The sequence below is a fragment of the Dreissena polymorpha genome, chromosome 6 (genome assembly GCF_020536995.1).
Source record: "Dreissena polymorpha isolate Duluth1 chromosome 6, UMN_Dpol_1.0, whole genome shotgun sequence".
Taxonomy (NCBI): domain Eukaryota; kingdom Metazoa; phylum Mollusca; class Bivalvia; order Myida; family Dreissenidae; genus Dreissena; species Dreissena polymorpha.
In genome coordinates, this window is record NC_068360.1 from 23566215 (window position 1) to 23579079 (window position 12865).

Sequence of the window (12865 nt, forward strand, 5' to 3'; positions counted from 1 at the left end):
CTCTTCAATCCACACAGGCTAATCAGGGGTGACACACAGCTTTTATGATATTTTTCATTTAAAGGAAGTCTTTTTTCAGCTAAAATCCAGTTTAAGGTAGATAGTGACGTCCCTGATTAATATGTGCAGACAGCACATGTTAATCTCGAACGACACTTAAGGCATGTGCATTAAGCCCTTTTTTCTTCCACAGCAAGGCTCTCACTGATACATTGTTGCAAACTCTGTTCACAGAAGGGAGGCCTGGCCCCGCTACATATTGCTGCTGCCATCCCTGGGGAGGAAGGGGTCCTCATTACAGAGCTCCTGCTGGGAGCTGGGGCCGACCCCAATGTGAGAGCGGAGCCAGACGATGCCTTCCTAGACACGTCATTGGTCAGTATACTGAGTTTAGGTCACCTTGACAGGTCATTGGTCAGTATACTGAGGTCAGGTTGCCTTGACACCTCTTTGATTAGTATACTGAGGTCATTTTCAGCTAGACACATTATTGGTCAGTATATTGAGATCAGGTCACATTGACAGGTCGAAGGTTAGTCTAGTTCAAGTACTTGTAGGTACATGTACTACTTGAAAGTACCCTGGGTACTCATAAGTATAAAAAAATGAACCACAGGTACTAGTAATATGCTTGAAGGCAACCAGCCATACTCTGGGGGTACATTCAAGTATACTTAAGAGTACCTGTGGCATAGTTGAAACATGAGTTCAGTCTCCACTGCGCTTATGTTCTTAACCCTTTACCTCTCAGATAGCTTTTTGATGCGTTTGAACTCCTCAAGAACATCAAATTAAATTAAAGACCTTTCTTACTGCGTTCAAGTTTTAAAGGCTTCATGTCTAGCACTAAGATACAAATGAGCAGCAAACAGCATAAAACCTAAACAGACTGGGAGTCACTTGCCAGCTGTTCTGGTTTCATGCTGGTTGCATTTAACCATTTTCAAGTTTCTTTTTAGCAAAAAATGGTAAAGTTCTCACCCTAAGACACCAATTACTGGTTCTTCACAAGAAACAAGGCACGTATTTGGCGGCAATCAAGCTTAAATGCACAAGTTTAAAGGAGTGTATTGAAGATGGAACATGAAATTATTGTATGACTGCCCCACAAAGCTAAATGAGATACTTTGGTTTAAAACTGACTGTCAACACAGTGATCGGTTGATGGGAGTACCATAATTAACCCTCACCAAAGGCGGAGGGATATTGATTTAGCATTGTCTGTACGTCAGTTTGTCAGTCCGTACATCTGTCGCAAACTTTTGATGGCTATATCTCAGAAACTATACAAGATATTAATATGAAACTTCAAGGGTGTATATATATATATATACATGTATATCAATAAGGAGAAGTAGCGGGGGATATCAATTCAATGAATTTGCTTGTTTCTTTTAGTTTTCTGACACTAGGTTTTTTATCAAAGTCTTTTATAGCCATTGGCAAACTTATTAATTTTCATGACTCTCAATTACTTGATATCCAGATTTTCCCCTGTAACAAAGGCTAAAATTGTCGGACATATTTATGAAGATAACAATGATTGTAGCAAGAAAAGAATGAGTTACAGTTTTTGTATAGAAGCATTTCAGTATGATGTCAGCAAGAGCCAATTGTTATAATTGGATTGCTATTGAAAATAAGTGAGCTGTTAATAAATGCCAATTAACAATTTAGTTTTCTAAAAGCAAAATGCCCTTTTTCAAAACAAAGTGTGTGACAAATGAAATAGGCGGCACATGTAGTGTGCAATATTTGAAGATGTTTAAGTCAATAATTCACTGATAAAGAAATCAATACTTCCGCACTTAATTTTAGTTTAATAATATAAAGTTCATACAACAGTATATCAAATGCTTACCATCAGGCAGATGACATTACACACAATAATATACAAATGTCAATTCAACCAGTTTTAAGACATAATGTGGGTTTTTCCCAATTTACAAATCTTTCCATGGTAAATTTCCCTATTTAACAAAGAAAGTTTCCCAAAATTGTCTGAAAAAGACTTGCAGAATCATAAATAAGTTTATATACATTCCTAAGAAACTATTGGAATGTTGTCTGTGGTTATTCTAAATTTTGAATGCGCTGCCCACTACAGATGGATGAATGGTCCAGGGACCTGATACAACCGGACAGTCAGGAGCTGCTGGGAGGTCGCACTCCACTACAAATAGCGTGTGCACGGGATGACAACTACAAGGTACTTACTCCCTACATTTGATAGTTCTAGCTTTGAACATGGTGTTTTATTCATTATGTGGTACTTAGTTTCACTTATTGCAGAAATTGTTGAACTTATTGTAACAACTAACTCAATTGCCATTTCATATAATTTGTTAAGTTATTTTACTCCCTTGACATGGTTCATATAATTTCTAATCAAAATGGTACTCACTTGCATCAATTCTATGAATTTCTAAATTATTATGTACTGACTTGCAACATTTTACAGAATTTCATTAACTTGGTTGCTTGGAATATTAAAATGAATTTGTTAACAACATGGTTTTGCATTCTACATTTCAATGAATTTGTAAAGTACATGTTAGCTTGCTATAGTAAAATGAGTTTGTAAACTACATGTTACTATCTTTATGCCCCCCTTCGAAGAAGAGGGGGTATATTGTTTTGCACATGCGGTCGGTCTGTCCGTCGGTCAGTCTGTCGGTCTGTCGGTCTGTCGGTCCGTCGGTCCATCCACCAGATGGTTTCCGGATGATAACTCAAGAACGCTTTGGCCTAGGATCATAAAACTTCATAGGTGCATTGATCATGACTGGCAGATGACCCCTAGTGATTTTCAGGTCACTAGGTCAAAGGTCAAGGTCACAGTGACTTGAAATAGTAAAATTGTTTCCGGATGATAACTCAAGAATGCTTACGCCTAGGATCATGAAACTTTATTCGTACATTGATCATGACTGGCAGATGACCCCTATTGATTTTCAGGTCACTAGTTGTACATTTCTTTGAGTTAAGTTAAAACCTATTTATTTGAGTTGATTGCATAGAAAGCCTAGGGCTTATTTGAAACCCTCTTGAGTCCATTTCCTGGGACTAGAACCAGGACTTGGTGCCTATGGGGAAGATCTAAAAAGTGCTCCCTCAGTGGGGATTCACCTCCCGATAATGAGTTTGTAATTTCGAAGAAATTTCTATGAACTTCATACTACTAACTTAGTTGAACAGAATTTATGAACCTCATTTTAAAGTTTATGATCACAGTTGAAGAGTGTATTTAAGGTTTCAAAGATATAGATAGAGCTCAACAGATAATACTGAGTTTTGATTTGAAGTTGAAAACTTCCTTGAGCTAAGGTCCAATTTGAGTTATCACCAACTGAACTACCGGTATTGTTGACTACTTTTCTAGAATGTCTTCATTTTAGCTTTGTTCCCCATTAATCTTAATTATGTTTTAAAGAGGAACACTATTTTTTATTACAAGAGCATTTAACCAATAGATGTATATGAAATATTTATTGAATTGATATTTATTGAATTGATATAATTATTAATATAATAATAAGATATTTAATATCACATATTTTCAGCATGTGACCCAGATTGTGAATCTATTACTGCGGCATGGAGCCAACTCCAATCTTACTTGCAATGGTTTCTCTCCCCTTGCATTGTGTATTGCAAGTGGAAATGACTTGGTAAGTAAGCAAAATCACACATTTTGCTCATTTGTTTTGAATAAAATGCTATGAGCCTCACTCTGGGATAACTAGACTTTAACCCTTTGCATGCTGGGAAATTTGTCGTCTGCTAAAATGTTGTCTGCTAAATTTCTTAAATTAGCATTTTCTTAGATTTTTTTCAAAGAATATTATCAGAATAGCAAACAGTTTGGATCCTGATGAGACGCCACATTCTGTGGCGTCTCATCTGGATCCAAACTGTTTGCAAAGGCCTTCCAAATTCGGTTCCAGCGCTTAAAGGGTTAATGCTTATGCCTAAAGTGTCATCCCAGATTAGCCTGTGCAGTCAACACAGGCTAATCAGGGACACCACTTTCCACCTAAACTGGATTTTCTTTAAGGAACGACTTCCTTTTAACGAAAATTTCCATATAAGCGGATAGTGTCATTTGTGATTAGCCTGTGTGGATTGTGCAGGCTAACCTGGGATGACACTTTCTGCCCATGCATTAAGTCCAGTTTTCCTACAACAAGGCTCATGCACTTATTAGTTGTGTTATGTTGTATTTAAACTTAGTAACATTTAAAGCAATCAAGCTAATGGAAACACTCTTTGTTATGCCACTATTATTTGAAGACTTTAGTAAGATCTTTAAGAAAGTTCACTAAATGGGGATCGAACCAGTGATCTCTCAGTTGCAAGGCTGACACTGTATTCTCTACACATATCATACTGTAACTGTGTCCTTGTTACTTCAGTGTATTGATGAGCTGCTGGTGTTTGGCAATGATGTCAGTCTTCCATTGACCCACGGTGTGGGGAGCGCACTCTGTGCTGCCACCAACATAGCCTACGAGCACAGGCGGCCCATGAGCGCTCGCATCAGTTTGGTAAGAACTGGAAATATTGTGTACATTGTGACATTTATTCCCAGTATAATAAGAAATTATTAGATATAGGTTTTCTTTTATTATGCTCTCTCTACAAAGAAGCAGACATAAAGGTGTCCCAGACATCAAGGTGTCCCACTGTTCCTCTGTCTGTCTGTCTGTCTGTCTGTCTGTCTGTCTGTCTGTCTGTCTGTCTGTCTGTCTGTCTGTCTGTCTGTCTGTCTGTCTGCCTGCCTGCCTGCCTGCCTGCCTGCCTGCATGCCTGCATGCCTGCATGCCTGCATGCCTGCATGCCTGCATGCCTGCATGTCTGTCTGTCTGTCTGTCTGTCTGTCTGCCTGCCTGCCTGCCTGCCTGCCTGCCTGCCTGCCTGCCTGCCTGCCTGCCTGCCTGCCTGCCTGCCTGCCTGCCTGCCTGCCTGCCTGCCTGCATGCATGCATGTCTGTCTGTCTGTCTGTCTGTCTGTCTGCCTGCCTGCCTGCCTGCCTGCCTGCCTGCCTGCCTGCCTGCCTGCCTGCCTGCCTGCCTGCCTGCCTGCCTGCCTGCCTGCCTGCCTGCCTGCCCTGCCTGCCTGCCTGCCTGCCTGCCTGCCTGCCTGCCTGCCTGTCTGTCTGTCTGTCTGTCTGTCTGCATCATCATAGTTTCCTGTTTAAGCCATAACTTAGCCAATAATTTATGGATTTTGAAATAACTTGGCACACATGTTAACAATAAAAATGAAAACATGTTGTGTATAACACCTGTCTCCTTGCCCCACAGGTCACATTTAAAGGTCAAAAATCGAATCTGCCACAAAACAGCTTGACTAATCCTGTTGCAGCCATACATTTGCTATATAAATATGGATTTTGATGTAATTTGGACAAAATGTAACCAATCATAAGATGATTTATAGCATGTAAAACATGTCTCTTCTTCTAAGGACAAGATCACATTCACAGTTCAAAGGTAAAAAATGTCCATAAAACAGCTTGTTTGCATGGCAACTTTTCAAGAATCATGCTAAATTAAAATAGCTTACCTCTAATGACCACCACAAGCAGACAGCATTAAGTGTGTAAAGTCTGTCTCCCTACATTAGAGGTCAAGGTCACACTTAGAGGTCAAAAGTCAAATTTGTCCATTTAACAGCTGATGCTCACTGTAACTTTTTCATTCGTCATGCTTTTTAAAACACTTTCCACTGATGACTATGAGAAGACAGCATATGTATTAAACCTGTGTCCTTATTACCCCAGAGGTCAATGAGAAAGGTCAAATATGGTCATTAAGCAGCCTGTTTTGGCTGTAACTTGTGTAATTGATCATGCAATTTATAAATAACTTACCATAAATGGCAACCACAAGGGACTGCAAGAGTGCCAGGTGCAAAATCCATCTCATTACCTCATAGGTCAAGGGCACACTTAAAAGCAAAAAGTCACATTTGATCTCAAACATCTTGCATTTGTGACCCAATCAGATTTATGAGTCAAAAGTGAAATATGTGGGCATCTGTTCCCTATGGACACATGTCTTGTTTTATGTGTGTCTTGAGATAGCCAAACTAATTTATTTATTTTGCGTTAATGTTATTTAGACAGTCATTACCATTTTAGTCAACCTTATAATTATTTTTAGTTTGAAGAGCATAGTCATTGAATTATTAAGATAGATAGAGTGGCAGTCATCAGAACAGAACTATGATTTGCACAATGAACTTGGTCAAATACACAATGAGTAAATAACATATGGTTGTAATAGTATAAATCTTATATATTTGCAGAGAACGTAGCGTCCTCTCCCTGGAAAAATGGCCAACCTCAATATTTACAAGTTTTCAGAAGAAGGAAAAAAAAATCTTTTTTTTTTAGAATTACAGAATGAAGCTAAAAATTTGTATTATGACTTTTTAGATATCCCTACATGTGTTCTTATGTTTACAGTGACGTTTGACTGTTTCTGTAGTCAAAATGAGAAAATTGTCTAACTCAAGCTTGTACAGCTTGAGTTAGACAATTTTCTCATATTTTTTTAATTGTTTACATTTAGTTTGGAAATTTTCGTTCCAACCAATCGAACTTCGCCAAATCCTCACATGGTATAACTTTGTAAGCCGATTGGAAAGGACCGTGGAATTCTTCGCGGGAAAAGCAGGCCGTTTTTTGCCATTGCGAAAATGTCAAAACCCGTTTTCGTGCCGAAACTGAGATTGGCCATTTTCGTAGGGAGGGGACAATGTATGAAAAGTTTATGTGAACATTCATTAAATTCTCTGTCAAGGTGCAATTATTCAAAGGAGGTTACTTTCAGAGAATTTTTTTAGAATTCACTTTTACGATCTAATAATTACGGAGACAAAGCGAACATTAAAAAATTAATTACCAAAAAAAAAAAAAGAAATAAAATCCATGTTTAAAAGGAAAGTACCCTATCTGATATGAAAATATTAAGCTCATACAACAGTTTTGTTCTCAACTCTCAAATATACAAGCCTCACACTGGGAAAACTGGACTTAACTCTCTCCGTGCGGGAACCGCACTTTGAAGGCCTTTGCAAACAGTTTGGATCCAGATGAGATGCCACAGAACGCGGCGTCTCATCAGGATCCAAACTGTTTGCTATTCTGATAGTATTCTTTGAAAAAAGTTGAAGAAAATGCTAATTTCAGAAATTCAGCAGACAACATTTTAGCAGACGACAAATTTCCCAGCATGCAAAGGGTTAATGCATATGTGTCATGTGCGGACTGAAAAGGCTGATCTGGGATGACGCTTTACTCACATGCATTAAGCCCGTCTTTCCAGAGGCTTAACCCTTTGCATGCTGGGAAATTTGTCGTCTGCTAAGCACTTACAGAGTTATGTAATGTTTGTATTATGTTCAGATTGACAAGCTAGTGATGGCTGGAGCCAATGTGCTGGCTCCCATTGCTATCGGACCCAAGAGGAACATTGGAACAGTCGTGGACTATGCCTACTACATGTTCCACCAGGTATGGTCGACATGGAAACATAATTTTTTATGTATTTTTGCGTTAAAATAATGTATTTATTTTCATTCTTTTTGCAGAAAATATGAAAAGCTTGTAAAGCTTTTAATTGTTTCTTGATATGGCATTTTTATTGTCAATTTTTCAAGTATGTAGAATAATCTTGCATGTATATGCTGCTTTGTTGCTAGACTTTTGGTAATTCTTAAATGTAGACAATATTATATTTATACAATGCCTCATTTCCATTTTTGTTTTAATATATTTATTTACATTCATTTAATTTAAACTTCTTTAGCACAATTGCAGTAGAAGTACTTACTTTTTATTTGAAACTAACTTTTTATTTGAAACTGACCCTGGAATCTGTTTCCTGGTCCTAGAACCAGTACTTAGTGTCTAACGTTCATTTGACTACTATACTAAATGTTCTTGTACATGTATGTAACATTTCTTAGAAATGTTTGTACTTAGTAAATGTTTGTATTTCAATGACTTTCATGTTTAATAGCTATAGACATTGAGCTATATTTTGAAGGGTAAACTTTTTTGTTGTTCTTGGATGAATTTATTTATTGTTAATTGATCTGGGTAAAAAAGTGCTCACTATAGCTGTGCATGCACAGTAATCGTTTCACTGGCCTGGATTTTGATCGATCTTGATCATAACTCTTCCAATGTGTTGGTGTCATATTGTTTGCATGTGTTAGCTATTGTTTGAGAAATCAAGACATGAAATCAGATTTATTCAGTTTTGAAAAATTGTATGCATTTGAAGCTGCAAGTTGATGACAAAATAGATAACGGTACATTGTTTTGTGTCAATGGTCATTGTCACTTTTGAATGAACCACAGTTAATAAAATATTTATCATTTAATTTATTTCTTTGAATTGTGACCCTTTGATAATCACATTTTTTGACATTCTATAAATGTAAGACAATTATGATTTTCATGACGTATATATTAGTTTGTATCTTCATTTAGAAGTTTGTTAGGGTTTATTGTTTTGAATGCCATTTTAGCACGATGTTTGTCGATGTTGTTGTTGTGCTTACCTGAATCTAATATTATAAAACACAAAGAATAACTACCTTTTTCTACACACCTTTCATAGTCATTGGAAACATCTAAAATTGTATCAATTAGCATAAATTTAGAAACTGTTCAGTAAGAAATTGTTCAAAGTATTTGAGAAGTCACTGATTGAGACTCATGGGGTTTCATGGGGTTGCGTTTCAACTGAATTATGTTGGTGAAATGGTGTGAAAAAAAATGTTCCCACTGTGGAAAACTAATTGTAAAATGATAATACAATATTAAATTTACTATTTACATAATTATTTTTTTACAAAAGTCATCCAAAGAGTTTAAACTAAAATTTTAATTTAAATTAATTGAAATGGCTTCCCTGTTTTACAGTTGCTGTGATGACCTATAGTGACATCAATAAAGAAATGTGCAAGTTTTGATGTGAAATAAAAATAAATGAATTTCATGTTTAAAAATGTTTGAGAGTTAAAACCCTTTTAGAAAGAATACACGTAAATGTGCCTGCCGCCAGTCCTATGTATTTTGCAATTTAAACAAGTATTTTAGTTTTCACTTTTAATGAAACTTTGTGGTTGTTTTTCCATGTGTTTCTACTGATCTCTATTAAAATATTCTCTCTTCTCAGGACAGTCACATTGCAAAGACGCCATACCACGCGTTAACTCATGCGGAGAGGGAGACGTTCATCAACCGCAAAAAGCTTCTAGAACACATTGGTGACATTATGCGGACGAAAGCGGTGGAGCGCGAGAAAAGAAGACTGGAGGATGAGCACCTGGATGGTGTACGAAGTAAGGCTTCGGGAAATGTGTTTATCCCATCTTCACACCAGCATTTACATCATAACACCCCATGAAATAAACTGAGATAAACTTAGCTGTATTTACATTAAATTTAAATGTTGCCAAGCATTTAAAGTTTTGAATCATAACCGAATACATTTATTAATTAATTTATGCAAAAAAGGATTCAAAATAATTTATCCCTTGCCAGCTCTTTGTGCTCTTAAAGAGGCATATAAACAGCATATTACATTTTACGGACCATCGACCTAGGAATTTTCTTTTAAATAATTATTTTCTGAAATTTATTTTCTTAAACACGTTCAGATACTGACCTTAGTTTGTGTGTGAGTCTTCCGGCATGACCTACAGATCAATTTCAAGTTTTCTTCTGGTCCATTGACTTTTGACGAAATTAGGGGCCCTGGACTGAACAAGTTCCTCTAAAATAACACTTCTCTGTATTCTTTTGCAAACTCTTTCAGACATTTAACTGATTTTAGGTATGTGAGTCTGTCTGATTGAATTTCAAGGATGAGTTTTGTTATGTATGTGTAGTTTTGAGACCAGTGTGAAATAAGGGGATATCTGTGCCATATGGACACATATCTTGTTTTTATAAAAAATAAATACTTCATTTAGCAGATAAAAAATGTAATAAGTACTTTTAAAAAGAAAATACTGTTTGAAAATATTGTCCCATATATCTAATTAGAAGCAAATTATGCAATTATTATTTCAGAGTAAAAACTTAAGTTACAAAGTCAAACATCATCTCTTGAATAACCTTTTCAAACATTGCTCTGATGTTCCAGGTTTATGCCCCAGCAGTGGGTTTGTCTACATAGGGGCAGGGGCCCAGAAAACAAATCATAAAATAACTAGAAATAGAGCGGCAGAGGCCTACGCATATCCCCATGCCGCATGTTTGACCCAGGGACGCCCCAGGGTTGGAAATGGGGCCATGCCTAGTTGAGATTGACTGTATTGTCATAAGAGAAGTTCAGTATCAATTAGAAGTGAATCGGTGGAGAAATGAAGAAATTATAGTAAAAGGCAATTTCGGGTGGGCGTGGCCTATGTGGGCGGAGCGCCTCAGTGTTGGTAATGGAGCCATACATAGTTGAGATTGACCGTATTGTCATAACAGAGGTTCAGTAGCAATTTGAAGTAAATTGGTGTAGAAATGAAGAAATTATAGTAAAAGGCTATTTTGGGTGGGCGTGGCCTATGTGGGTGGGGCGCCCCAGGGTTGGTCATGGGGCCATGCATAGTTGTGATTGACTGTATTGTCATAAGAGAGGTTCAGTATCAATTTGAAGTGAATCGGTGTAGAAATAAAGATATTATAGTAAAAGGCAATTTTGGGTGGGCGTGGCCTATGTGGGCGGGGCACCCCAGGGTTGGTAATGGGGCCATGCATAGTTGAGATTCACTGTATTGTCATAAGAGAGGTTCAGTATCAATTAGAAGTGAATCGGTGTAGAAATGAAGAAATTATAGTAAAAGGCAATTTTGGGTGGCCTAAGTGGGCGTGGCAAATGTGGGCGGGGCGCCCCAGGGTTGGTAATGGGGCCATGCATAGCTGAGATTGACTGTATTGTCATAAGAGAGGTTTAGTATCAATTTGAAGTGAATCGGAGTAGAAATGAAGAAATTATAGTAAAAGGCAATTTTGGGTGGGCGTGGCCTATGTGGGCGGAGCGCCCCACGGTTGGTAATGGGGCCATGCATAGTTGAGATTGACCTTATCGTCATTAGAGAGGTTCAGTATCAATTTGAAGTGAAACGGTGTAGAAATGAAGAAATTATAGTAAAAAACCTAAAAAGAGGAGTAAAAAGCTCTCACCCGGCCCTCACCCAAACCCCCATAACTTTTGACCCAGGGGTCAGATCAAAATCCAAAATAGTGCAGGGTCACACATATGCTCATAGCTACCATGTGTGTAAGTTTCAAGGTTCTAGTGCTAATAGTATAGGAGGAGATAGTGGCCAGGACAGACAGACAGACAGACGGCGGAGATAACCACAATATCCCCACGCTTTTCAAAAAGCCTGGGGATAATAATAATATGATAATTCATTTTCCTTTGTATGTATTTACACATGTATTTTCTTAAAAGTCATCCAAAAAGTTAAGCAAAAGTTTCATTTACAGGGCTTTCAGGTTTTGCCTATTTGGCAAAGGTGTCATAATGATAGTGATGTTATTAAAGAAAGTTGCAATTTTCCATGTGAAATCAAAATAAACAACATGTTACTAAATACCAGAATGAAAAACGCTTAAACAGAAAATAAACTTTAATGCTCCTGCTGCCACCCTAATCTGCATTTTGTGACAAAAAAAGCTATTAAGTTTTCACTTTTAATTGAACTTGTTGGTTGTAAGTTCAGTAGTTTGTAATGATAGCTCTTAAAACATTTTTGGCTTCTCAGGCAGTCACATAGCAAAGACGCCAGACTCAGCAGTGGGTTTGTCTACATATGGGGCAGAGACCCAGTAGGCAAACCTTACCATAACATTGCTCTGATGTTCCAGGTGTAAGCCACAGTAGTGGGTTTGTCTACATATGGTCAGGGGCCCAAACTTTCAAAACATTGCTCTTATTTTGCAGGTGTAAGCCCAAGCAGTGGGTTTGTCTACATAGGGGCAGGGGCCCAGTTGCCCCCGGATGCAAAGAAGCCCAAATTTCTACGCACGCAGGCTGGGCTGGCGGCTGGGGACAATCACATGGTGAAGTTTGAGGGGCCACACTTGGGGTCCACACCTACGGATGAGGAAGGGGAGGGGTTTAAGGGGCCCAGGTATGTTACATTTTTTCTTGTGTTTATGTTGTTTTAGATTAGTTGTTATTAATTGCAAAAGAATAGAATGTCTTTTTTTGTCTTTCAATTAGCCAAAAGTGTGTAAAAGAATTATACAAGATAAGATGTGTTGTGTAAGTTATTTCTTACTTTTAGAAATGTTAATTAGTTTTTATTTCATTTATACATGAATATAAATGTGAAATATATATTAACATGCGTATAAGTTCAGAAAAGCTGGCATTTTCCTTACAGTTTAGAATTACCAACACATATTAATTTGATTAAATAATAGATTTTTATTAAAGGCGAATTGTTAACAAGAATTTAGTTTTGTCTTGAAAGAGTAGACATGACTGCTATAACCCCATACATGTGCAGATTTAGAAATACGATATTATAAGCGTTCTTTGATATTCAGTGATAAAGATACAATATTTGAGAAGTAAGTGACACACAACAGTGTTTGTTACGGGTGAATTTGCTGTTACATATGTACTCTGCCTCTGTTATTGCACTGTTTGCATTGCCTTTGTATCGTTGGTCCGTAGCAACGGTGGTCTATTTTGTCCCACTTATGTATGGTTAAGAAAGGTTATAACACATCAAATGGAAATAAATTGAAATGACTGTATAACTGTCTTTATTTATTAGACTTTCAGGCGTCGTCCAAACCCATTACAAAATTTTACATAACAGTACCTAA

General features: G+C 37.4%; 1 protein-coding gene across 7 annotated transcripts in view; it reads left to right on the forward strand.

The window, feature by feature from the left end:
* Window positions 1–12865, forward strand: part of LOC127834115 (ankyrin repeat and MYND domain-containing protein 1-like) — a 51840-nt gene that overhangs the window by 21417 nt on the left and 17558 nt on the right. For all 7 annotated transcript variants that reach the window (XM_052359734.1, XM_052359732.1, XM_052359735.1 and 4 more), the window contains 7 exons: window positions 235–375; window positions 2108–2209; window positions 3564–3671; window positions 4416–4547; window positions 7415–7522; window positions 9198–9363; window positions 11970–12159. In XM_052359734.1, coding sequence (XP_052215694.1) covers window positions 235–375; window positions 2108–2209; window positions 3564–3671; window positions 4416–4547; window positions 7415–7522; window positions 9198–9363; window positions 11970–12159 — 947 coding nt within the window. The remainder of the gene's footprint in view (window positions 1–234; window positions 376–2107; window positions 2210–3563; window positions 3672–4415; window positions 4548–7414; window positions 7523–9197; window positions 9364–11969; window positions 12160–12865) is intronic.